Raw genomic sequence first — 27,537 nt, 5'->3', positions numbered from 1 at the left:
AAAAGCACAGAAAAAGAAAAACAATTAGAAAGCATAAAATAAGATGGCATGATCAAAATAATCAAGCCTTAAGTATCCTGTAAGCACGTGAAATATATGAGGACATAAATGTCCAATAAAAAGACCGTCAGTCTGGATTTTCTCTTTAATGACCATACAAAATGCAGCAACACGCTACTTAGAGACAGGCCTGCAACATTCGGACATAGAATCAATGACAGTAAAAGGATGGAAAAAGGTATCATGAAGATACTAACTAAAACTGGACACGTTCTCCAGACTTAAAGCACCGATTCAAAGAAAGGATGTTACTCTGACAACCACAAGATGGGTCTGGTAAAAATTAACGGAATAACCTGCAGTTTACAACTTTGTTGGGGAAGCAAAGAAGCATTAGCCTAATCTCCACACTATGCGTGATGCTGTTCCAAAGACGATGTTGTTATGAGAACGGTCAAGCAGGCTACCGCTCTGCAAAAAGAGAACTCTTAACCAACTCCCTCCTGCCAACCCCATCAAGCACACTCTCTTTAGCTGAATTGCCTATTTCGAGCGATTCTGAAACTCTTCACCATCCCAGCACCCAAGTCCTGATCCCTGAACTCAGACACACATCTGCAATTATAGCACTAATAAGGCTAAAACCAGAGCAAGTGTTCACGGAACACCTATGTATTGTTGCCTAATCAGCAGCTCAAAATTCTTCAGCTACAGCAGAGAATGGCTGATGTTCACATGTGACATCCCCGTCCATGTGCCATGGAAATGTGGAAATGCACAGCCCCAAGCGCACCGTCACTCCACCTTTTCCTCCTGCTCAATAGGTCAGACTATAAATGAGAATGGCATTATAGTGATTATCTCAACACTTCTCTGGGCTATAAAAACTAAAACTCTTTGCCAATATTGGTACAACATTAGCAACCATCGCTTGTGACACACCTTACAACTGACTGTGATGTCATCACTGGTTTCACTGGCACCTGACCTGTTTTGAATCCCCACTTTGTCTAATTCTGGCATTCTCCCCCTTGCTCAAAAGCACTCACTTTTCATCTTCTGAGTAAAAAACCCACAGGCCCTAAGACAGTAGCTTTCAGCCCTAGGTGTACATCAGCCTCAGCCTAGGTGCTACCTACAGAAATTCTAATTAATTGTTCTGGGGAAGGTCCCTGGCATCAATACGTTTCAAAGTTCCCCAATGCCACAAATCCAGCTTCCTGGCTCCCCACTTTGGCCTGCTGCCATCTCAGAGTGAAAGTTCCACCTCCTTGCTCGGCTCAGAGGAGACCGTGTTTGTGAGTTTTGCAAACCCTGCCCTTACTATCCCACCACGTAAGGATTCCTGGTCATCCTGTTCCTTCTCCTCCTTCTCCTCCTCCTCCTCGATTCCGTGCTATAACTAACAGAAATAAAGCTGTGTTCTAATCCACTGGCACATGAATTACCAGACTCACAGAAGAGCTGGGGTCTACACCAAGTCTCAAAGACTTAGAGCCAACACTGAAGTGTCTCTAGCACTTTGGCCTGTCCAAGAGAGCAGACGCAGTATCACGGCTTGCAGACGCCGAGAAGAACCAGGCCGGATCCCTTAGTAGTTCCCAACTCCTTGCAATGGGAACAGCTTCATCCACGTAGTGTAAAGATTTCAGTCACAACCATGTGTGAGCCTACGTACATACTCATGTTTGAATATGTTCTCGTTCACATACCCATGGGTATATTTTTCAAAATCTATTTCTATACCTGGAAAAGTCCAAAAGGATACACAGCAAAATGTTAGCAGTGGTTCTCCTGGGGTTGTAGGTTTATGGAAGATTTTTTTTTTTTTTTTGGTTCCCTGTACACGCTAAAATTTCTAGAGTGAACATGTATTGCTTTTATAATTAAAATAAATAGATAAATAATTGTCTGCACCCCAAAAGGGAGGAGGGAGTAAAAGATCTGGGCTCTAGGGGCGCCTGGGTGGCTCAGTCAGTTAAACATCCAGCTATTGATTTTGGCTCAGGCTATGATCTCACGGTTTGTGGGTTCGAGTCCTAGGTCCGGCTCTGTGCTGACAGTGTGGGGCCTGCTTGGGATTCCCTCTCTTCCTCTCTCTCTGACCCTCTCCCACTTGTGCTCTCTTTCTCAAAATAAATTAAAAAAAACTTAAAAAAAAAATCTGGGTTCTAGATAAGCTCTGCCCCAGATCTGCATGTTACCTTGGGGTCACAGCTTTGCCTCTGTTAGACAGGATGTTCACTCAGCCTCTCCCTCAGTGACATTCAAGGATCTTAACCACCCCTCTGCTTATCAGTTAAAATCTCAAAGGACTCCCCCACACCCACCCTGACTCCAACTGTAAATTTATATTCTGCTATTCTGGTTTCTCAGGCTAAAACTCAAGACCCTGATTAGGTCCTCACCTTTGTATGAACTATAGTAAAAGTGAGTCTCCATCAAAGACCCTGACCTGGAGGGCAGAAGTTATGCCTCCAGGCCTCCCTGGCTGAGTCTAACACAGATCAAGCTCACCTTTCTCTCCAGCTAGACAAGAATAATCCAATAGGCCTTGCTGTAGGAATTAAAGGCAGGAGGCATTCACACTCCTTATCACGCTGGGCTTGTATTAACTTCCCAGAGTCAATGCAACAGCAGGATCTATACGCAAATCCTGATAGGACACAGGGCAGCTCTGTCACCATGGAGACAAGGATACCATAAGCCCCACAGGTCATCCACAGTGTTTGAAAGAGATTTCTCAACCTGGGACAATAAAGGAAGTTGGAACCCGGAAAAAAAAAAAAAAAACAAAAACTTTACAACCAATCCCTGCATGCCTCTTAAAAACAACCTCCTGAGGACATTGTTGGCAACAGGGAAGGGAAGAAAAACTAATAAGAATTGAGTACACAGTGTGTTCAATGTTTTATTAATTCCTAGGTGGTGTTATTTCTACGCATTCCTTATTTTGCAGATAGGGAAAGTGGGGGGAACTGCTACCAACACTAACAAAGTTCTACCAAAAAGATTAACAGTGAAGATGCCTCAGGGGAAAGCATGAGGCTAGACACGAACAGATACCGGAAAATAGGGAAGACAGTGAAGTGTGAGTCCCTCTCAATTCTGCCAAGGTCGGGGGGGGGGGGGGGTTAGCAGCTCCTGGAGCAGGCACTCATGCTTTCTCTGGCCAAGGATTCACGGATCCCCAAATCCTGAAATTAGCACAATGCCAAAGAGGCCATGAGGGTCACATCCCCCACTTTCCAGCTGTGGGGTGAGTCACTTGTCCTGACACCTGAGATCTTTGCCACACCTCCAAGGCAGGAATTTAGGGGAGCAGGAAAGGGTGGCAGGTGCCTGGTGCTCACACAGACTGCTCCACTGGCTCCTCTTGGGACCCCCTCTCTGAGCCCTCTTTTCCTCCAAGTCTTTAAGAACAGGGCTCAAGTGGGGACCTAGAAGATCCCCACCGATGGAGGAAAGGAGAGAGAAGGCCAGGAGGTCTGACCTTCTGCCAGCTTGCTCCCTTCTCACCTAGGCAGTGGGCACAACCCACCCGGCCAGCAGCTCAGGCAGGAATTAGGCCTCCCACTGCACAAGCTCGGGGCCTGCACCACCCACAGGAGTGAGCTGAGCTGCATCGCAGCCAGAAGGAGCCCTTCCCACCAGCGCCTCCTTCCTGCCCTCCTTTGCCTAAAGCTCAGGAATCCAGCTCCCAATGAGAGGGAAGCTTCGGACTTGGCCTTCCAGCGACCTTTCACCACTCCTGCTGGGGCGCCCTCCCCTCCTGGTTCATTCATGGGCCTGACACACACTGATAAGTGAATGGAGAGACGATCTCAAACCCTAGGAGTCCTTAGTTTCACCAAGGAAGGGACATGCAGGCAGGGCTGGACTGGGGTGGGGGGGAAGGTGCTGGGAAACCAGGAAGAGCACCCAAAGGGGGTCTCACACCTGTCTGCTTGGCCCTGACCCTCCCCCACTTTTTCAGAGCCGAATGACAGACCTTCTTAGGAGGGAGAGACCGCCCAGTAAGAGATTCGTCAATTTCTGAGATTATTCTATTCTCTTTTTTTTAAAACTTTCTTGCTTCGCCCCAACCCAGATGAGCCCTTCCACTGCCCACTTTCCGAGAAAGAATAAGACGCGCGATCCCCAGGTATTTCGACACCCCATTTCCACCCCGCCACTTCACAGATGCCTAAACTGAGGCCCGGGGACTCCGCGGGCAGTGTTCCCCCCGCCACCTGCGGACTCACAGCGGGTTCCAGCGCTCGGGCAGGCGGCGGTGCAGCGAGATGCGGTCGCTAAGGTAGATGTTGATCTGGTGCACCCGCACGCTCTCCTCTTGCAGCCGCAGCTCCTCGCCCTGCAGCTGCAGCCGCACCGCTTCGCCCCGCGCGCCCAGAGCGTCGCTGGGCACCGGCGGCCGCGGCAGGACCGGGTCGCGCCGCCCCGGGCGTGGGGTGCGCGGGGGTCCCGGCTCGGCCGCCCTGGCCCCGCGCCGCGCCCGTAGCACGGAGCCCAGCCCGGCCAGCGCCAGCAGCACCAGCAGCGCCAGCAGCGCCTTCCGGCCGCGCCGCAGCCCCAGCGGGCAGAGCCTCCGCGCTGCACGCCCCCACATGCGCCCGCCAGCTGGGGCCAGCGCTCGGCTCGCCGGGAGCGGCGGCGCAGACCCGGACCCGGATCCCGGAACCGCGGCGCCGCGCCACCCCGCCCCGCCCCCGGCCCGCCCCACCTGCGCGCCGCCCCCTTTCAGCCCAGCCCGCGCCGTGGAGGGTGGCTGGTCTTCACTCTGTCCCCCCGCGGACAGGCCGAGACTCGCACCACCTTCCTCGTTGGGCTGTAAGCATTAGGAAAAAGGTGACGGTCGTAAAACCCTCAGCTCAGCGCCTAGCACTTCATAAGCGCTCAGTAAATGTTGGCTGAATGCACTCTGCAGGGTGCTACGAATTTTACTGCCCTTATCTCATCTGGCCCTTGTGCAGTCCAGTCACAGGGGTAGTAGGATTATCAACTCCGTTTGACAGATGATGGGACTGAGGCACAGTGATTCTGTGTCACTGAGGCCTGCAGGCCCGACCAAAGACATAATACTGTTTAGATTCGGTGAATAGCAAACTTTCCCCTGGTTCCCTGTTAGTCTATCTTTGTTTTATCCCTAACTTTACAAAGGCCTCCAAGAAACTGATCAAAGGAATGAACCCCCTCAGAGAAACACATGCATAGGCACCCATAATATGATCGCACACATCCCAGGTCATCTGTTCCTGTTAAATACCCCCTGACCTTGGCCAGAGGTTTCCTTTGAGGGGATTGAAGAAATGAAGGAGCCACTTGGGTGCTGAAAATATTTAACAGGGTCAAGACTAGAGTGAGTCTTGGCTCTCTCCTAGGCAAGAAATTATAGGTTGGGCCAAAAAGAATCAGCAATCAAAAATAAAAAATACTTTTGAAAATCAAAATGAAAGCAAAAAATCCACGATGAACAAAACATCAAAATTTTAAATAAAGCAGACAGAACCTGACCCTGTGTTTGCACAGCTCACCTCACAGGCCTCACTCACCCTAATCCCTGCCCTGGTTCATGGCTAGATTTTGGTGGTGATTACATGGAGATACATATATGCATATATATATATATATATTGCAAATATATATATGCAATATATATATATATGCAATATATATATATATGCAATATATATATATACACGTGCCCCAAAGTCATCTGGGCACGTGGGTGGCTCAGTCCTTTGAGCCTCTGACTCTTGATTTAGGCTTAGGTCATGATCCCAGAGGCGTGGGATGGAGCCCTGGGCTCCACACTAAGCGTGAAGTCTGCTTGAGGTTCTCTCTCTCTCCCTCCTCTGCCCCTCTCCTCAGCTCATGCTCTCTCTAAAATAAAAAATTTATTACAAAAGTCATAAATATGCATTTGACTTATGAAAGTTCTATCTCAATTAAAAACATAAAAAATAAATAAAAAGAACTAAGAGGAATAAAAAATAGGAATACCCCTGGCCTCCAGTATAAATGCTGAAATGCAAAGCCTGTCTCCATGCCACTGAGGGAGAGGGCCTTCACCATTCCACACCTGTGTAAATTTTTTTTAATATTTATTTATTTTTGAGAGAGAGAGAGAGAGAGAGAGAGAGAAACAGAGCGTGAGCGGGGGAGGGGCAAAGAGAGAGGGAGACACAGGAATCTGAAGCAGGCTCCAGGCTCGGAGCTGTCAGCACAGAGCTCGACGCGGGGCTCGAACTCATGGACCGTGAGATCATAACCTGAGCCGAAGTTGGAGGCTCAACCGACTGAGCCACCCAGGCACTCCACCATCCCACACCTTTGTAACACATGCTGTTCTCCCAGCTTGAAATGCCCTTCCCCACCTGGCAAACTCCTATCTACATTTCAAGGCCCTGCCAAAAGCCACATTTTCTGTGAAGCCTCCAGCAACTCCACAGCCTTTTAGACAAATGCGTTTCATGATTGCATCACCCTTTTGTTATTAGTCAGGGTTCCACCAGAGAAACAGAACCAGGAGGGGATATAGTAAGAGATTTATTGCAAGGAATTGGCTTACACAACTGCAGGGGCTGGTTAAGCAAGTCCCAAATCTGTAGGGCAGGCCATCAGGAGGGAAGGTTGAAACTCTCTGACATGAGCTGAAGCTGCAGTCCACAGGCAGAATTTCTTCTTTTGCAAGGCAACCTCAGTTCTGCTCTTAAGGCCTTTCAACTGATTGAATCAGGCCCACCTACATAATCTCCATTAGTTAAAGTCAACTGATTGTAGACGTTAATTATATTTACAAAATATTTTCATGGCAACTTCTAAGTTAGTGTTTGAGTGAATAACTTGGGATTAAAACCCAACTAAGCTGACACATCAAATTGACCACCTCTATTAGTTTCCTAGGGCTGCCATAACAAAGTACCACAATCTGGGTGGCTGAAAACAACAGAAATGGATTCCCTCTCCATTCTGGAGGCTAGAAGCCCAAAATCAATTAGTCCTATCAGCAAGGCCATGCTTTCTCTGAACGCTCTAGGGAGAACCCATTCCATACATTTCTCTTAGTTTCTGGTGTTGCTTGAAATCCTTGGCATTGCTTGGCTGATCGAGGCATTGCTTCAACCTCTGCCTCCATTGTCATTCTTCTGATGTGTCACATCACCAGTCACATCGGCACCAGTCACATCGGATCTGGGCTCACTCTGATGACCTCATCTTGATTATGTCTGTCGAGACCAAATAAGGTCATATTCATAGGTACCAAGGATTAGGACTTCAACATATCTTGTTGAGGGACTCGATTCAGTCCGTAACACCCTCATACTTTGTTACAATGCCTAGTACATTGGGTCGTGTTTAATTTACCCCTAGCCTTGTAACAAAAAGAATGTAAGGGACTTAGAGTATGAACTGTGGTCACTTCATGATCGCAGAACTTGGCATAGAGTCAGACACACAGAAAGTGCTCAATTAATGGCTGGCTTTGTATCTCACACTCACTTCTGTAGGCATCTCTTTGAACTTGCTGGGGAGGTGTCTGATGGAAGGTATAACCCGGTTAAGTGCAGGGAGGAGTTACTCCCATAATGTGACAAACACGAATTCTTCAGGCCTTGTTCCTGAAAGGGCCTCAGTGGCCTTGAAAACTCCTAATAGGGGAGTTTTCAAAAATCTGGCTCCCAGAAACCCTGGGAGACCACCCAGGAAAGGAAAAAGAGGCTGACTGAGGCTCCAGTTCTCTTCCCTAAAACCAGAGCATTGACACTTTTATCTGCCGAATGCTTTGAGCTGCCTTCTGAGACTACAGCACCCTCCTCCCTAATTACCAGACGAACTGGTAACAACACCACAGAAAGTGTGTTGTCCAAGCCCACAGAAGGTCAGTGGCAGAACAGGAAATAAAATGGACTAAAAAGGTGTGGCAGAAACCTGTGGATGTCTGCCAATATGCATTCTCCTCTCCTTTCTTAACAATGGAACCCCTGAGACGTTTGCTTGTTTCTCTGGGCCCATGGTCTTCCAAAATAAAGACTAGAATTCCCAGCCTCCTTTGCAGCCAGGCATGGCCATATGACTGAGAGTGTAGCCAATGGGGGATAAGTGGTATTGTCAGATGGCGCTTCTGAGTAATCTCCCTAAATGAAACTCCCTTACCCTTGCTTCTTTCTGCTCGCTGGATTGTGGCTATGAAGACCAGAGCTCAAGCAACCACCGTGAATCATGCGGTAAAACCACTCAGAGTGGTTAAACAACATGGCAGAAAGAACCCTAACACTGTGAACACTGAACCAGTCCTGACAACCTCCTTCCAGGCTTTGCTTATGTGAGGGAGAAATCAACTTCTATATTGTTTATGCCACTGTTTCTGTGTGTGTGTGTGTGTGTGTGTGTTGTCCTATGCAGCCAAATCTAATCCTGAGTGATAACAGAATTAATTGCACAAGAACTCCTCCCACATCTGGCTCTGATAGTGTGGTGGTTTTAAAACAAGGCTGCAAATTATTCAACACTCCCTTGCCTTGAATCAGGGCAGACTTGTAACTGCTTCAACTATTAGATTATGGTAGAAGTGAAGCTCCTTGACTTCACTGGCTAGGAGCGAGAAGCCAGCTGTGAAGCTTCCACCTTGTTCATAGGATCACTGTTCGTGCAGCTTGAGCTGCCAGGGAAGAAATCCCTATCTTGGTGTTGTCATGCTGGAGAAGCCCCAGGTGGACAATCTAGCCAACAGTGCCGGCTGCACCCAAACTTCCGCTGGCCTAGACAGCCCAGGCATAAGGCAGGTGAGTGAAGAAGCCATCTTGGAAGTGGTTCCAGGATGCTAACCATTCAGGTCACTTCATCTGTGGCCCCAGATGTCACGGAATGGAGAAGAGAGGTGCCCTTTTCAAATTCTTGACCCACAGAATCCAGGAGCACGATAAGATGGTTGTTGTTTCACACCATTAAGTTTTGGGATGGTTTGTTACTTGGCGATAGATAACTAGAACAAATGGCTGGTTTTAGCCAAGTTTTTTAATTCAGGAAAACATTTATTGAGAATCGACTATAGTGCCAGGCACCATGCTAGAGTCCAGGCACACTATAACGATCAAGTGTCAAAGAGAAACAAAACTAGACACTACTTAAAATGGTAAGGATAGATTTTAAGCAGTAGCATGTTATCCCAATAGGGAAGAGGGCCCAGCATGAATGGATTCAACTTTGATTTGCACAGAATGACTGGGCATTTTAAATAGGGTCAGGGAAGTGAAAAATGACAAAGGAGTAATCAGCATAAATGCTGATAATGCCAGCTGTGTCTGTGGCTGGCAAATATCAAAGTTAGGATTCTATTCTCACACAGAGACAGAGGCCCTATCCTTCCTGATTACATTGTAAAGGAATGGCTTTCAGTCCTTGAGAAAGACACTCTTGAATTGTAGGAGATACACATACATCTCACAGGGACAGAGAAAGGATTTATAACTGCAAGCCCTTCTTAGTAAGTTCTCTACGAAAGGGTGGTCAGGGACTGACAGGTATCAGCTATGACAAATAGTAAATTCTTTGGACAGCCTTGAGTTTTCTGAGGCAGATACTTAAGCAGAGGGGTGCTAGGGTCATCTTGAGAGTGCAGCCTTGAGCTGTTAAAAACTCTGTTAATGTTTAAATTTTTAATATGAAGGGAGGTAGATGTATAAAATTATCTGTCTTCAGTCCGTCACCTTCATAGGCCAAAGTTAAGGCTTGGTTGAGAAGTGGGCTCAGAGGAGCCTGGCTAGGGTTTGATCAAAGAGAGACTCTTTGTCACAAGGCATATTTTTAACATCATGGTGCTTAGAGTGCAATGGAATAGAGTGCAAATATTAAAAAGGTATCTTACAGGGCGCCTGGGTGGCTCAGTCGGTTAAGCATCCGACTTTGGCTCAGGTCATGATCTCACAGTTCGTGGGTTTGAGCCCCATGCAAGGCTCTGTGCTGACAGCTCAGAGCCTGGATCCTGCTTCGGAGTCTGTGTCTCCTCCTCTCTCTGCTCCTCCCATGTTCATGCTCTGTCTCTCTCTGTCTCTCAATAATGAATAGGCGTTAAGAAGAAAAAAATTAAAAATAAAAAAAAAATTTAAAAAAAGGTATCTTACTAGAGTTGTGGTTAAGTGTTTTGAAGAATTACAGGGCGCTAAAACCTGGTTTAGTTGAGGGTTTTAGGAAGGCTTCTCTGAGGAAGTAATGTTTACATGGATACCTGAATGGTAAAAATGATATCAGAGATTTGAAACCATATTTTAGGTTAATGTGGAGCTCCCTCTGCTGGGAGGGAAATTTGGGGAAATGAATAGTTTTGAATCTCCCATAGAAGGACAGAGTGAGTAAGCTGTATTTTTTTTTTTTTTAACATCTGGGAAGCTGGTCCAAAGTTTTTTTTTATCAAATATTCTCTATTGTCAAGGGGACCACAACCAAAAAAGTTAAGAGGCATAAATGTGGCCTGATTCTCTCATTTTAAAGATGGGGAACCTGAGACACAGAGTACGGAAAGGGCCTCGAACAAGTTGGTGTCTCCAATACAGGTAGAATTTAACCTTCCATCCTTGTTGACTCACAGCCTCCCTGGAGGAAAGGGGCCTTCCATGAACATCTCCCCCGGGACTCCAGGAGGGGGATGGGTTTGGAGTGAGCCACGCCAAGCAGCTCCCACACAAGACAACCTGCTGAGGACACCAGACTGGTGGGAGGTGACTCCACCCACAGAACAGTCTGCTGGTTGGTACTAGAAGGCAGGTGTGAGGGAAAGGCCTGGAGCTGTGCCTTTTGGCCTCTGTCTGGATGTTCAACACAATTAAGATCTGCGGTCAGATTAGAAAACAGACACGGATTACAACTCATACTGTCTCGGATCAGTTTACCAGATTGGAATGCTTCCTGATACAGGCTCAGCTGCCGAGAAAAGAAGGATGGCTCTACAAAACATGGGTTCAAGCCCCAGATAATGGTAAGGGCTGTCATTTATTGAGCATTTATACGTACCATGAACTACTAGACTTTATCTTTCATGTATCATCTCCTTCCACTCTCATGACAACATTGCAAGGTAGACATGTGAGGAAATTTAAGGCTCAGAGAGAGGCGAGGTGATTTATTCAGAGTCAAATGACATGAAAGTACAGAGCGACGGTCTGAGTCCAGGTGTCTTGACTCCTAATTCAGGATGTCCCACCACACAATTCACTGGCAGACTGCTGTGAGGCCAAAAGGCAGCTTAGTTTAATGCGTACAAGCACAACCTTGGAGCCCACTTGCCTGAGCTCACACCTCAGCCCCATCACAGACTGCTGGGTGGCCTTAGGCAAGTTACTTAACCTCTCTTGACTCAATTTGCTCATCTATAAAGTGGTGATGATTATACTAGTACCTCCTAAGTGGGGTTTTTGGGAGGATTGAGTGATATAGTCCACACAGCCACCCCAGGCTCAAAGCAGGGTGGGAAGAGTTTCTGCAAGGGCAAATGGAAGGTGTCCAGCACCTTGCTACTCGAAGTGTGCTACTCAGACCAGCAGCATTGGTACCACCTGGGAGCTATCAGAAATACAACAGCCTGTTAGCAGAGATAAAGCACTAGGAATGGCCCCTGCCCAGAGTAAGCCCTTTACAAATGTTACTGATGATGCACCCATAGAGAGCAAACCCAGCTGGGACCTCAATTCTTTTGGCACCACTTCCCAAATTGAGTACCTTGTTCTTTCCTTGGGTTTGTTGTTTGTTTGGGGAGCTTATTTGTTCTTTGACCACAACATTTCGTTTCATCAGCTGTTCAACAACAAACAGATCTCTCTAGAAGGCACTTTCAATTTGTTGTATTAACTCCCTTCGTAGGGGTCATTACACCCCTTTGAGAGTTTAACTTGGTATATGGTAGATGTGGAATTTCAAACATTAGTGGAAAAAAGATGGCTGACTCAGTCAATGACTGGGGCAACTTGATAGCCATTCGGAAAAAAATAAAGCTGAATCCCAAACTCACACCTTATACCAAAATAAATGCCAAATGATGTAAAGATGTAAAAGTAAAAATTAATAATAAAAATCCAGCAATAAAAGTATTGGATGAAAGAGCCAAGAGACCATTATAGAAAAGATTTATAAAGTTGACCACATAAAATTTTTAATATTCAATAAGGTCCAAAATAATATAAACTCAAAAGTCAAAAGACAAATCAGAAAGAGATATTTGCAGATGACATTTACCCGGTATGTGAATCAACAGAGAAATAAAAGAACAGAAATGAAAATGGCTGAAAGATTTGAATAGACCATTCCCCCAATAAAGAAATACAAATGATCTATAAACATATCAAGATGTGTTCAATTTCTCTATTTAAAATGCATGCAAATTAAACTTACTCTGAATTATTTTTTCACCTATGAGATTAGCAAAGATTTAAAAGGTTATTAATTCCAGCATTGGCAAGGATGTGAATAAACAGGTACTATTATCCACTGTTGGTAAGAATGCGAACTGGCATAACCTTTTGGAAAGCAATTAGGCAACATTTATTAGAAATATTAATTCTCATATCCTTTTGATTCTGCAATGTCACATCAACAGAAATAGATTCACAAGTACTCAAGAGATGTGTTAAGAAAAGGAAGCCTACTGCAATATCGTGTATAAAAGCAGAAAGTTGTCAATAACCTAAATGTCCACTAATAGGAGATTATATTCTACGTTCATACACTAACATACCACAGTATCATTAACAAGAGTGACACTAATTCTAGGTGTTTAACATACAAGTGTGCTTAAGATGCATCATTAAGTCAAGAAAAGCAAGTTGTAGAGCTATATAGACAGTATAATCCTATTTTGGTAAAATTTGTTAACATACACAAAGAAAAAAACTCTTAAGAAAATATCCACCAAACTATTAACTATTATATTTATTTCTGGTGAGTGAGATTCTGTGGGCCTTTACTTTTCATTCAATTTATTCATGTTTTTCAACAAATACTTATTGATTACCTACCACCTACCTATCATTGATCTCAAAGGAACTCACATTCTATGTTTGCACAACACTGGAATTCTTTTCAACAAACATTATTATCATATTAGGGAAAACAGGTTAGACATTTAAAAGAGTACGTTTTATTTCTTTTTAATGTTTATTTATTTGAGAGAGAGAGAGAGACAGAAAGAGACGACGAGTGAGAATGGGGCACAGGCAGAGAGAGAAAGAGAGAATCCCAACCAGGCTCTGCACTGTCAGCGCAGAACCCGATGTGGGACTCAAACTCACAAACCGTGAGATCATGACCTGAGCCGAAGTTGGACACTTAACCAACTGAGCCACCCAGGCCCCAATAAGTACCCTTCAGAGATGATTTTACTTGCTGGCCCTCTTTACCTCCTTTCTAATCTACTGCACCAGTGTCTGGAATCCAGTCCCCCTGCTCCCTCTTTCCACTCTGTGCCCTCTCTTTTCCTTCCACTACCAGGATATCCCCCAGTCTTTCTGCTCAACTTGGGGCCAAGCTCTCCCATGAAGCTGTCAGTGATACACCCAGACTGTGATACCTTCCTCTGAACTGACAATGAAGCTCATAGACCACCCTGTCTGCAATCATGTGGGATCCCCTGGGAGCCAGGGGCCGGCCCTATCATCTATAACATGCCATCATACACATAATGCCGGGCACACAGAAGGCGCTCAATAATGTTGGCTGGATGAGGTCTGTGTTGGTGATGGAGCTACGCTGCTCAGATCATCCTTCCAGGGAACCTTGCTCTGATCCCTGGGAGGATGACTGTCGGGACCATAGCAGCAGGCTTGAACGTCTGGCTAACAGTTGGGTTTAGCACTAGAGGACAGAAGAAGGGTGAGGTCAGAGGATTTTATTCCTCAGGGGATTGCTCCTTACTAGGCTGGCCCTGTCCCTCTACCAATGGTCCTAACTCCTATCAACTAGATCTCTCCATTTTCTCTCTTGCAGAATTCCAGTGAGTACTCTCTCCCTTCCCCCTTCAGGCCTGGGGTGACAATGGCTCCCTGTTGTTACCAGCTCTGGAGTACTGCACCAGCTCTTGTGGCTCTTAGTAAACCCTGCCCAGAGTTCTATAATTAGCCCTTTAGTAAATGTTCCTCATTTCTTCAGCCAAGTGTGCCATCTGTCTCCTGCTGGGCCCCTGACTGCTATAACCACTGTTCCACGCACGATTTTTTTTTTATAATAGCAGAACACTGGAAACAAGCTAATTGTGAATCATTAAAAACTGATTAAATAAATTATGGCACAGCTGCTTAATGGTGTTACATGCTACCACTAAAAAGGATTCAGGAGATCTAGTCACCTGCATGAAAAGATGCCCAAGCATTTGTTAAAATTTTTAAAAGCAAGATTCGGAATAGCCTGCACTGTATGAACTCATTCATTCAAAACGTAAAATCTACATTTGTTAAGGCTGGGATTGCAGGTGAGGACACCCCTTCTCAAAACAAACCTAACAAAAGCATGAAGGGGGGCGGTGAGGATTTTCTGACCCCATCTCTTTCTATCACTCATCTCTGCTTTCCTGTGTGGTATCTTCACGCTTAGGCAGGTGGTCTTCAAGTGGTGGCAGAGAAAGTACCTGTTCGGCTCAAAACATCTGGACATCCTGACAGCTGACCACCTCAGCACAGAGGGCCTTGTTCCCAACTGCTTTAGCAAAAAATCCTGGGCCAAAGCAATCAGGACAGACTTGGACTTATGCTAACCACTGAATCATACATACTGAGAGTGGAGAGGGAGGATCCCTAAGAAAAAGGGGGCATTTCTTCCCGGAGTAGGAGACACAGAGCAGGTGTAAGCAGCAGGGATCCGCTTAGAGGGAATATTTGTAGTTGGTATTTGTTATGTTTTTTGGCTTCCCAGTATCTATACCCCCTCCCTATTCTGGAGAGTCTCCTACCTTCTAGAGCACGTATACTGGAGCCTACCCCCTGCTATACATACTGAAAGTGCCAGAAAGGCACTTTCCCAGCCTCCCTTTTTGCCAGGCAAAACATGTGACCCAGGCTGAGCCATTTACATGCTCTCATCTCAGACTTTGGCTCTCAAGCTGGTAATACAAAAAGGGGCCTGTGTCAGGGCCCCTGGGTGGCTCAGTTGGTTGAGTGTCTGACTTGATTTTAGCTCAGGTCATGATCTCACGGTTTGTGGGATCGAGCCCCAAGCTGTCAGCACAGAGTGTGCCTGGGATTCTCTCTCTCTCTCAAAATAAATAAACAAACAACTTAAAAAAAAAAAAAAGGCCTGTTTAGACTCCATCCTGGTATAGGGTGCAGCCATGGAATGATCTGGGGCATTGTTCTTGGTTGTCGGGCCTCCAAGATTGGTTTTCTGGCCCTTGTAGGATCTGTGACTACAAAAAGAACTTTGTATTAAACCCTCTTTCTACTTTCTATCTAGAGGTTCAATTTCTACAGTTTGCAATCAAGAAGGTTGATCAATGCCTACATGTACATATTGCATGTTTGTATATGTGTGAAATATCTTTGGAAAAATAAAACAAATGTGAATATTGGTTACCTACCTATGGTAGGACCAGGACAGTGGGAGAAGAGGGAAAGGGGCTTTTACTTTCATGTCCTTTTGTACTTTTGGCATTTATTTTTTATCACGCATATTACTTTTATAATGAAACAACTAGTTAGTAAAAAGGTACCCGAATAAATAGGATAAGAAAAGGGTACAATTTTTCAGGATTTCCACAGAAACAAATGTCTTCACCAGACCTTCAAAAGGAAGTTGTCCTCATCTCTGTTGTGAATGGGGCCAAATCTAGAAGCGAGTGAGAGTGTACCACCTCAGACACTGGGCCTAAGTGATTAGCTCTAGCCCTGTAACTCACCTGGTCACTTTCCATGCCTCCCCATTACTCACAGAATAAATCCCAGTCTCCATCCCGGCCCTGAAGCCCATGGCAGTCTGAGTCCTGTGTATTTTGGAGATCTTTCCTCATCTTTACATCGTGCTTAGAAGACTTTCTTCCAGCCCTGCTGGCCCAGATCCTAAGGGTATTACCGTCTTTTCTGATCTTCCGATGCCATGACTTTTATTCCTTCTTCAGGCCCTCATCAAGTTTTGATCTGTGTTACAAGTCTATGTACATGAGACTTAGTCCTTAACACTCATGTACTGAGCACCTACTATATGCCCGGCCGTCTTCTAGGTTTTTGGACTACAGCTCACAGTCTATGCAAACCAATTACCCCATATCCGAATGTTGATGTTATCACGATGAGCAGGCAGCAAAAGCAATTTGCAAACAGGACTGCCCTTGTTAGAACATTTTTCCCCTCTGCTTGCATCATACTCTCCCCAAATGTCAGCATGGTTCCATTTTTCAATTTCTTCAGGTCTGTGCAAGTGCCACATTCTCCTTGACACCTTCTCTACCCACCCTATTATAAAATAACATCCCATCCTCTATCCTATTTACTTGGATTTATGTTATGCTCTGTTTATTGCTTTAGTAGCACTCATCACCAACAGACATACAAGTTACTTACTTGTGTATTTACAGCTTGTCTTTTTCCACTGTCAGCTTGAGAGGCAGGGATTTTATTTTGTTTCCCCCAGCTTCTCCAGTACCTAGAACAGTGCAGAGTTGGCACTCCATAAATGTTTGCTGAGAACAGGAAATTGGGCTGGATGTCGGAAGAGCTGGTCCTAGCACAGCTCTCCTCCAGGACAGTCGTGTGGCCTTTAGCAACACTCAACCTCCTTTAAGCTTCTGTTGTGTCCTCTGTCAATTGGAGTGGTCATCTGAGGCCTCCCGTGGCTGACAGGATGCTGTGAGGACCACACGTGGGTCTCGAATTTCAGGGTGCACCAGAATCACCTGGAGGGCTTATTAAAATACAGGTGTCTGGACCCACACACAGAATTTCTGATCCGGTAGGTCTGGAGTGGGGTCAGGGAATTTGCGTTTGTGACAACGTCCCAGATGGTGCAGATTCAAGAATCACTGATGAAAACAGATGAGGGACAGGAGGCGCTGGTAGCCTTAACTCCCAGGTAAGGACCCGCTCTCAAGGTCCCGCAGGACATTCCGCGCGGTGCAGAAGGAACAGAATGGATCCATCCGCCCCTCGCTCCAGCCAACAACTCCAGGAAGCGGCCGTGTAGCGCCAGGCGCTGGTGGAGTAGGGGGCGGCGGCGCGCTACAGGCCGGCCCCAGGCGGCGGCGGACCTAGACCCCGTGGTTCCGAGCTCGCACCAGGAGTGGTCTGCAGCAGCCGCTCCGACCTCCGCACGGGGCAGGAAGTCCCCCGAGCCTCCGGAGAGGGCCGCCACTGGGCGCCGCACGGGCAGGGGCGGCCCCGGGAGTCGGGGCGCGGACGCCACTCGGAGGTCCGGGAACTCGCCGTCCTTCCCGGCGCGGCGAGGACGCGCGGCCGGGACCCCGGCGCGCGCCCGGCACACAGTAGGCGCGCGGCCCCGCCCCCCGGCGCGCGCCCGGCACACAGTAGGCGGGCTGCGGGCGGAAGGGGGCGCTGGCGCGCGGTATCCGGGGGCGGAGCCGGCGCGGCCGGCCAGGCGGACGGGCGCGGGCCTCGGGGCCGCGATGGGCGAGGGCGGGCTGCCCCCGGCCTTCCAGCTGCTGCTGCGCGCCTGCGACCAGGGCGACACGGAGACGGCGCGGCGGCTGCTGGAGCCGGGGGCGGCGGAGCCGGCGGAGCGCGGCGCGGAGCCCGAAGCGGGCGCAGAGCCGGCGGGGGCCGAGGCGGCCGGGCCCGGGGCGGCGGCGGCGGCCGGAGCGCCCGTGCCTGTGGACTGCTCAGACGAGGCGGGCAACACGGCGCTGCAGTTCGCCGCGGCCGGGGGCCACGAGCCGCTGGTGCGCTTCTTGTTGCGCCGCGGCGCCTCGGTCAACAGCCGCAACCACTACGGCTGGAGCGCGCTCATGCAGGCAGCCAGGTAAGGGGCCGGGGGGTCTGGGGGTGGTGGGCCGCCGTCCCCGGGGCGAGGCGGGCCCAGGTGGCCGGCGCTGACCGGCGCCCCCCGCGGACGCCCCGGGAGGCAAAGAGTCAAGGACTCGTTCCAGAGAGCTGGAATGGTAAACTTTGAGCAACTTGGGATACTACAAGAAGTGGAAGTGCTCTTTAGTAATAAAATCAGAATCTTAGAAAGAGTGGGTCTTTTGAAACAGAATCTGAAGACCTCGTCGAGTGGAATCTTAGAGACACGCAATCTTAGAGGTGGTCATTCATTGCTTCTTTCAACATGGGTTTCCTACGAACTTACCTACCCACCTAGCCTGGAAATGGGACACTGCGGGAGCCAGGCAAAGTCCCACCAGGAGCAGCTCACGTCCCGGTGGACAGGCCACACAAGAGATCGGGCTTGTTGGGGAAAGTGCGGGGAGCTCTGGGGATGGCAGACCCGGTTTGGGGAAGTGGAGGAAGGTTTTTGGTAAGAATGATGTATATATTCATGTCAAGACTCCGTAAAAATTAACCAGGACAGAAGAAGTGGGAATGGGGTGATTGGCTTACGCAAAGGTTTAGAAGCAAGGGTGAACATAAGGCATTGTTAGGACCGCTAGACTGATGTCAGTAGGAGGAGGGGGCTAGACTTAGTGGAAGATGATCCTTCCCTGGAGAGAAAGGGGCAGATGCCATGTGGCAGGGGCTCAGAAAGATGAGCTATCCTAAGGGCACTGGGGATTGATAGAAGGTTCTAGGCAGAGTGAGTGACAGAATCAGATTTATGTTTTGGAAAGATCACTTTCACTGCAGTGTGAGGACAGATTGGAGGGATGGGCTGGCTAGCGTCAGAAAGCCTCGTTAGCAAGGAATTGCAGCAGTCCAGGGAGAGGTGATGGTAGCCTGGACCAGAGCAGAGACAACAGTGGGAAAACAAAGAGATGTTTGAGATGTACTCAGGAAGCAGGGTGAACAGGTGAACAGGACTTGAAAACCTGGTAGGAAGGACCTCAGATGTACAGTAAAGCACTCACCTCTGTTGGCCATCTATTTGGGTCCCACCCAGCCGTTAGTTTGGTCTCTGGTGAACGTTCTTGTGTCAGAAATGATTACATCCTTGTTTTTTCCTACTCTGAAAATGATAGCCTTTATCGAGCCCTTTTTGTGTCAAGCACCGTGTAAAGTGCTTTAAATGAAGTAACTCACTTGGTCCATACAAAACCTTAGGAAGTATAGGTAGTGTCACCCCCTTTTTACAGATGAGGAATTGAGGCTCGGAGTTAAGTAACTTGCCCAAGGTTACACCGCTAGTAAGTGGCAGAGTCACATTCACACCCAGGCAGGTGGCTCCAGAGCCTGTGCTCCCCAGCCTCTGCTCTCGGCCACAAATCCTGTGACTGTTTCCTCCTGGTGTTGACCACAGGGAAGCTACTCGCCAAACTGGCCAAATGCTAAAGAGATGGGTTGCGTGGTGTTTACTTTGACCCTAACTTCACCCTTGGCCTCTTTGCTTCTGTCCTTCATTTCTCTGCCTGCTGGTGTGGCAGAGCTGGCCCCTCTGCTTCATGCTTTGGGTGGTGGGAGTTTGTGCCAGGTCTTTAAACACAGGTGTTAATTGCCGAAATTAATTGGCAGTGACAGCAGCTGTTCAGAAAGCCCCAAGCTTCCCTATCCTCAGTAATTACTTATTAGAAACTTAGCATCCACAAAATCATCTCAGCCTTCCTTGAGTTCTTTTATGTTTTCAGCCTAATTGAATGACCGCTTGGGCTACCCATGGATTCAGAAAGCATTCCAAATGTCAGCATTTCTGTCCAAATTCATCCTTTTTCTTTCTCTCTAAAAATTTGTTATACCAGAAGAGCTGGGATTTGGGATTTTAGGGTCTAGGTTCAAGTTTTGATTCTGTCAGTTTCAAATCGAGAGGCCCTGAATTTACTGCTTTCCATTCAAATCTTCAGTTTCCTCACCTATGAAATGGGCATTATCAGTTTATTTCAGGGTTTATTAAGATCAAGTGAAGGGCACCTGGGTGGCTCAGTTGGTTAAGCATCTGACTCTTGATTTTGGCTCAGGTCCTGATCTCCTGGTTAATGAGATTGAGCCCTGCGTAGGGCTCCGTGCTGAGTGCGTGGAGCCTGCTTGGGATTCTCTCTCTCCTCTCTGTGCCTCTCCCCCAGTCATGCACGCCCCCCCTTCTCTTAAAGTAAATAAATATTTAAAAAAAATCCAATGAGAGGAAGGGGCGCTTGGGTGGCTCAGTCAGTTAAGTGCCCAACTTGAGCTCAGGTCATAATCTTGCAATTTGTGAGTTTGAGCCCTGTGTCGGACTCTGTGCTGACAGCTCAGAGCCTGGAGCCCGCTTCAGATTCTGTGTCTCCCTCTCTCTCTCTGCTGCTCACACCCTGTCTCTCTTCTCTCTCTCAAAAATAAACATTAAAAAGAATGTCCAAAATCCAGTTAGAGGTGTGCTTGGGTGGCTCAGTCAGTTGGTTGTCAGGTTCTTAATTTCGGCTCATGATCCCAGGGTCATGGGATTGAGCCCCGTGTCAGGTTCCTTGCTGAGTGTGGAGCCTGCTTGAGATATTCTCTCTCCCTCTCCCTCTCCCTCTCCCTCTCCCTCTCCCTCTCCCTCTCCCCCTCCCCCTTCCCCCCCACCCTTGCTCATGCTCTCTTTCTCTCTTTCTTTAAAATAAAAAATCAAATGAGACAAAAATGTGACAATACTTTTTATTTTTAATCTGATGTTAGGAATTATACCAGATTTTATTTTACACTTGAGAACTAAATAGCATGATTTTAAAAAATTCTCTACCTCAGTGCAGGATACACCAGTTCTTTAGTTACTCCCATTGTCTGCCTCCAGACCATCCTCTATCTACTTAGTTATGCCAGTGTTCATTTAGTCACTCATTCATTTGCCAGCAGTTACTGAGCCCCACTGTAGGTCAGCCAAGAGTCCCTGTCCTTGGGGAGCACACAGTCCGACAGGAAGACACAATTGTAGAAGGCTCAGGTGCATAGATGAAGGGCACCTGGACTAGTGTGGAGGGTCTGGGAGCTGCTCAGAGGTGAGGTCTGAACTGAGTCCTGCAGCAGGATGAAGGGTGTGCTCAGGAGATACGGACAGGGGAGGGCTCTGGTCAGAGAGGCGGCATGGCAGAGGTGTGGGGGGAATATAATCAGTGAGTGCAGGCGTTGGGGGCCGGGGGGGGGGGCGGCTGGCATGGGGGTTGGGTGGAAATGAAGCGGACAAAGTCAGCAGGTCTTCCTCAGATATTGGGAAGCTGGGAAGTGGCCATGAAGTTTAGGTTTGGGCAACACCATCATGGAGGATGGGCAGGAAGGAACAGGACTGGAGGCAGGAAGATAGGTTGGGGTTGCAGCTTTCTGCATTTGAGTTTATGTCCATTTGATTTGCTCCCTCTCTGCTCTTGGAGAAGAGGAGGGACAGGCCCAATTCACCAAGCTCTCCCTCCAGAGGCTGAGCTGACTCGGTGCCGTTAAGGTTCATGTCCCCCAAGGTATTTGTAAGTCCAGATCAGAGTTTGGCCTTGGCTTTGCCTCCGCAGGGAGAAGGGAGGCCCTGGGTTTAGAGGAGGTTTTAAAACACACACACACACACACACACACACACACACACACACACACACAAACCTCACTTCCGGAAAGGAGGGGAATGCAACGAGAGATTCAAAACACTGCCTCACAGATGTAGACATTATGCAGGCATTATGGTTTGGAACCGCCGGCCCCTCTCTTGTCATTCTTTCCCAGTTAGTCTAGGGCTCCTTCCAACTCTGACACACACTGCTCTGAGCCTAGTGTGCCAACCAAATCCTACAAAACAGGTCTTTCCTGCCCCCTGGCGGCAAAAGAAGGAAGAGATTTTGCTGGGAAGAGGCATCTGTTTTCGTCTTCCTGGTATGGAGTTGGAGGTCGCTTGTTTATATCTCCCTGGCCAGCTCAAGATTCAGGGAGAAGGGTCTGGCCCAGGCCCATTTCTTAGCCACTGGCAGCGGACATTCCTGCCAGCAGGTGGCAGCAGGCCTCTGGTAAGAGGAGCCTGAGCCCCTCTCTGCTGACCACAGCCATGCCACACCTCTTGGCATGGGGTGCACTGGCTCATCTTGAAGGACCTTCTGTGTGCGTTTGGGGATGGGTAGACATGAGTCAGACGTGAGCTCTGCCCACGGGAGTCAGCACAGGCAGAGATAGATTACAAGACTATAAAGCAGAATAAAATGAACTCTGAGATGTGGGACGCAGTATAGTGTAGGGGAAAGAGTGAGTACATCGGGATTCAGACAGACCTGGGTTCTGACCTGACACCACCTCTTACCAGCTGCATGACTTCAGTACTTTGTGTAACGTGTAAGGTAAAACGATTATTATATCTAACATTCATGAGGTACTTCCTTTGGCCAAACTCTGTTATAAGTGCTATATATATATCATATATATGTATAGTAACTCATTTAATTCCCAACAGCTCTTGAAGTAGATACAATTACATCCTTATATTACAGATAAGGCAATGAAGTCATGAAGAAGCTAAAGTTCTTTTTCAAGATCACACAGCTAGTGCTTGGATCCAGAGCTGGATTCGAACCTAGACAGGGCAGTTGCTCACCTTTGTGCTGGTGGATATGTGGGGCCAGCACAGTGCCTGGCTCCAGAAGACCTTTTATAATAAGTAACTGCTATGATTTTAATAATTAATGACAAATGAGGATCATATAAGCTGTTTCCTTATCAGTGTTCCATGTTAGTGTCACTAATTCTCCATCTTCCTGGCAGATTTGGGCACGTGAGCGTGGCACACCTCCTTTTGGATCATGGAGCTGATATCAATGCCCAGAACCGTCTAGGGGCCAGCGTGCTCACTGTGGCCTCTCGGGGTGGCCACCTGGGTGTGGTGAAGCTGCTTCTGGAAGCTGGTGCCTTTGTGGACCATCACAGCTCCTCAGGCGAGCAGTCAGGGGACAGCACGGATGAGCTGTTGGACATCACAGCCCTGATGGCTGCTATCCAGCATGGGCATGAGGCTGTGGTGCGTCTGCTGATGGAGTGGGGCGCGGACCCCAACCACGTGGCCCGAACCGTGGGCTGGAGCCCACTGATGCTGTCAGCACTCACTGGGAGGCTCGGCATGGCTCAGCAGCTGGTGGAGAAGGGGGCCAACCCTGACTACCTCAGTGTGTTAGAGAAGACCGCCTTCGAGGTTGCACTTGACTGCAAGCACAGGGACCTTGCAGACTACCTGGACCCACTGACCACTGTCAGGCCCAAGACAGGTCAGGCTGTGCCACCACCAATTTCCTTCCCTTCCTTGCCATGGCTTCACAGAGGACCCTAAATTGTGTTTGAACGACAAAAGCTGAGGACTGCCCAACCAGAGGGCGTGTGCAAATCAGAAGTTTAGCCTACCGAACAATGGGTCTTAAGATGTGCTGTGCATAAGAATCAGTTGGGAGTACCTATTACTTGCAGGTTTCTAGCCCACCCTGCAGAGAATTATTTGGTATCTCTGGAAAAAACCTGGAACCCCCATGGCAAGGCCCCTCCTTTCTAACCAGATGATCCCGATGCAGGATGTTCTGGGATCTTTCTAGGACAGGGTTCAGCAGACTTTTCCTGTAAAGGACCAGATAGAAAATATTTTAGACTATGGGCCAGTCTCTGTCAGAACCACTCATTCCGCTAGAGTGAAAGCAGCCAGACATTATATGTAAATGAGTGGGTATGGCTGTGTTTCAGTAAAACCATAATTACCAAAACAGGCTGCAGAGCAGATTTGGCCCGGGACCCCTGCCAAACTGTGTGCCCTCTGCCCTTGAGGACCTTGGCCTCTGTAGGGGAGACAGGCGAGAAATGGGAAATAAACCTACTGGAAGTAACTTACGTAGTAGGCAGGTGGTAGGTACCGCGCGGGGGAGGAAAGCGGGCAGGGTTGAGGTTTGGGGTGTGTGGGTGATGAAGGCTGCTGTGTGGTTGGGTGGCCTCCTTGAGCATGTAAGACCGTAGCTGACATGGAAGCTGAGGGAGTGCTCCCGGCCGGCTCTCGGAAGAGCCTCCAGGTAGGACGGCAGCAAGGGAGAGGCTGTGTTAGCAATGATAGATTATTATGTAAGTAACTGTTTATTCCAAGCTCTTTTTGTGAGGTGCTAGGAAGTTCACCTGGAAGACCCCCAGCTCTCTCCCTCGCATTAGCTGCAGGATAGGGTACCATCGAGGCTATAACGGTCATTGTGATACACCCCACCGTGGTGGTTCCTTGGGCTGGGAAGGGTCCCCAGAACTGTGGTGCTATTGATGCCAACACCGGCATCTGGAATGAGGAAAGGGCCAGCCCAGGGTCACTTGGCATCAATGGCACAACTGCCCGGGCCTCCTGGGGTCAGGCTAGAGGGTCAGTCATTCTTTTGTACCAGATGGTTGCTTAGCAGCCAGCACTAAGGTCAGGTGACATACTATTTTTTGTCAAAGGGTCTTGGTATGAGAAGGCCCCTCCCATAGCAAATTAGACTCTTAAACACTTAAAGGAATGTGACCTATTTAAAACTAAGATGCAGAATTTTTTTTTTTTTAAGTAGTTCTTCCTGCCCAACGTGGGGCCCAACGCAAGTCTTGAACTCACAACCCTGAGATTAAGACCTGAGGTGAGATCAAGAGTCCGATGCTTAACCGACTGAGCCACCCTGGCTCAGAATCATTTCTTAATAGTATTGCACAGGCAAAATTAGACATTTGGTTCCATGGCCCTGTCTGTCCTCTGTAAGAACTCTGGAGTTAAGTACCACCCTTTCTGGGGTGGGTGCTAATCACCGGTGAAGGCAACAAAAATTGCTCTTTGAATGAGGCCTAAGGCTTTCTGAAGCATTCTCCCACCTATATTATTGATCCCTGCAACCACCACACGGTCGCCATATTAGCATGTTATCCCCTGTTGTTGATGAGACCAATCATCCTGGAAACGTACTCAAATTCTGATACGCCAACTCCAGACTCGGTGGTCCCTGAACTGTGCTGCAGCTTCTTCCCAGCTGCCTGAGGGGCTGACCTGAACCAGAGATTTAGCCCAGAGTCACAGGTCCCCCTCACAGCCACTCCATCCCTAGAGTCAGAGATTGCAGTAAGTCCTGCCTTCGGCCACCTGTGAGGGGACTGGTCATGATGATGTCTACTTTCTGACAGTAGCACAGTACTCACCAGCTTGGAGGAAGGTGGCAGATGAGCAGATGAGGGAGGGGAAGCATTGGTGGGTGCAGCAAGGCCCAGGTTTGGGGGTAGGCGTGGGCTTCTGGACCAGCTGAGGAGCTGGGCTGCAGGGACCAGCACGGAAACCTCAGGTGGGCAGTGGTCTGCAGAGAGCCATGTCTGCAAGTCTGGGGCAGAGTGACTCTCAGAATCCTTCAGATTCCTTATTTGGGAAGGAAAACAAAAATTAACATTGGCTCTTCTGGTGGCCGTCTCGATGACCTCCCTCTGGGCTCAGATGCTGTCTCGGACCCTCTGTTTTGGAATTATCTCATGGTTGTACATTTAGTTTTCAGTAGAAAAGAACCACTTTCTTTTAAAATTTTTCATAGGAATTCAGATTTTTCCAAGACTATACTTTTCCATTACATCTAAGAGAGGCTATCCCAGAGTTTGGAATGCCCCAAAATGATTGCTTCATGAGTGTGGGATCAGGAAATGTTCTGCTTATTCATGTTTTGTTGGCCAGATGACTGCCCAAGATCTATCTCTGGAGCATTTACAGACACTCTGTGATAATAACTCTTCCAGAAGGGCTACTGGATTCATCCGCTACACCTGTCTTTTATCTGATTGCTTTTGGAAAGTAGATCATTTTTAAATGCTAGGCTGTATTGTTACATGCTTGTGACTTTTCTGTTCTACTAAACCTTTCCTGGTTAACTTTTAAAATCCTTATTTACCTAGATGAGGAGAAAAGGCGGCCTGATATTTTCCACGCGTTGAAAATGGGTAAGTGCTTTTGAAAATCTTTTTAGAGATTTATGAAGATAGGGACACATTCTCCCAATCTAGTATTTGTAGTCCTTTTTAAGGCCACCCAGAGTGTTTGCGAAAGAAAACAGGCATTTTGTTGTTCCTGACTGTAGTTTCACACAGGGAGGGTTTAGCCCCTGGAGGCTGATAGTTATTATGGTGCTTATACACAGGTTCCAGACCATCCTCCCAGGCCCCCTACCCCTCTGGCCAAACCCTGTGGCTATGCTCTGGCTTTTCCTTACTTCTGAAATTCCTCACTGCCTACCTACTCTCTACTTTCTTTGTGATGAAGGGCTAGTTAGCCTAAGATCTCCTCTCCTGATATAGACCCCCACCTCTAGGAACCCCTCCCTGATTCTCAACCCCCACGCTGATCTAAGCTGTATGTGCATTGCCTTTCATGTTTCCTTAAGATCTCAATAACACTTCTCTCTTTCAGTAAAGCTGTTTGTGTGCTTGCCTCTGTCCCTCCAAGATTGGGGGATTTGAGAGTGGGGGCTACCTCCTTCTCATCTTTGTAGCCCATGTGACGCCCAGCAGCCCAGTGCAGGGGCAGGTAGAGCATATGTTTGTTAATAACCCACTGGATAAGTAATCCAGCAGTGCCAGGCCCACTGAGCACCAGGCTCCTGCTTCTGTTTGCAGGAAACTTCCAGCTGGTCAAAGAGATCGCAGACGAAGACCCTAACTATGTGAACCTGGTCAATGGGGATGGGGCAACCCCGCTGATGCTGGCGGCCGTCACGGGGCAGCTGCCTCTGGTGCAACTTCTGGTGGAGAGGCGCGCTGACATCGACAAGCAAGACAGCGTGCATGGCTGGACAGCCCTCATGCAGGCCACCTACCATGGGTCAGTGCCGACTCCACTCCTTCAGCGCGAGGCTAAGGGAATGCCCTGGTCTGAGCTAGGGTCCTTGGTGGGGTTTTCTGGTCCTGAGAAGCTGCAGATAAACTCTAAAGCTGTGAAGACCTGGAGGCACATACACAAAATTAAAGAAGTGCAGGGGCCTTCTGTTCTGCATCCCTACCTTCTGTGTCCTGATTCCTGTTACCTCAGCACAGAATTCACCAGGGGCCATAAAAGCCATGCAGCAGGAACATTTTCTGCAGGAAGATGAGTTTCTGTGGGTTGATTTCAGTTGAACAGTTTGTTTGGAGTGTTCCCATTGATGTCCTTAAGTTACCCCTATTGGAAATGGAACATCAACCATTCGTACCATTGGCTCCTGGGCAACCAGTGCTGAGACTTGTCCTGACCCCTCCTTTTGAATAGGCACCGGCATTGACTGGTGCTTCTGAGTCCCTTCTCAGTCTGTCCTCCTGGAGGCCACCCCTTTCGGATAGGCTGACGCAGGGGCTGGGAGCTGCAGACGGTCTTACAGCCACTAAGTGGTCTGATTCCAAATTACAGGCCTTTTCCTTTTCCTTGCCCTGTTTTAGGTGATCACAGCAATTTCCTGTGTCATCCTGAAGCAGTTTTTCTTCTTATTTGGTGAGCCTCGGACAACTGCATCAGACGCCTCAGCCTCTGTGAGGCTTCTGCAGTGCAGGGGTCCCGATTTGG

At 48.2% G+C, this 27,537-nt stretch overlaps 2 protein-coding genes across 2 annotated transcripts in view; one reads left to right on the top strand and one right to left on the bottom strand.

Moving 5' to 3' along the window:
• Positions 1-4,629, bottom strand: part of GALNT12 (polypeptide N-acetylgalactosaminyltransferase 12) — a 37,051-nt gene extending 32,422 nt beyond the window's left edge. The window contains exon 1 of the mRNA XM_007089324.3: positions 4,245-4,629. Coding sequence (XP_007089386.2) covers positions 4,245-4,609 — 365 coding nt within the window. The 5' untranslated portion in view covers positions 4,610-4,629. The remainder of the gene's footprint in view (positions 1-4,244) is intronic.
• Positions 4,630-17,593: 12,964 nt separating this feature from the next.
• Positions 17,594-27,537, top strand: part of ANKS6 (ankyrin repeat and sterile alpha motif domain containing 6) — a 48,120-nt gene continuing 38,176 nt past the window's right edge. Inside the window, exons 1-4 of the mRNA XM_042964555.1 lie at positions 17,594-17,946; positions 22,755-23,251; positions 25,902-25,946; positions 26,619-26,823. Of these exons, the coding sequence (XP_042820489.1) occupies positions 17,594-17,946; positions 22,755-23,251; positions 25,902-25,946; positions 26,619-26,823 (1,100 nt within the window). The remainder of the gene's footprint in view (positions 17,947-22,754; positions 23,252-25,901; positions 25,947-26,618; positions 26,824-27,537) is intronic.

Source organism: Panthera tigris, chromosome D4 (assembly GCF_018350195.1).
Source record: "Panthera tigris isolate Pti1 chromosome D4, P.tigris_Pti1_mat1.1, whole genome shotgun sequence".
In the NCBI taxonomy this organism is placed as follows: domain Eukaryota; kingdom Metazoa; phylum Chordata; class Mammalia; order Carnivora; family Felidae; genus Panthera; species Panthera tigris.
This window is presented reverse-complemented; position numbering and strand designations above follow the sequence as displayed.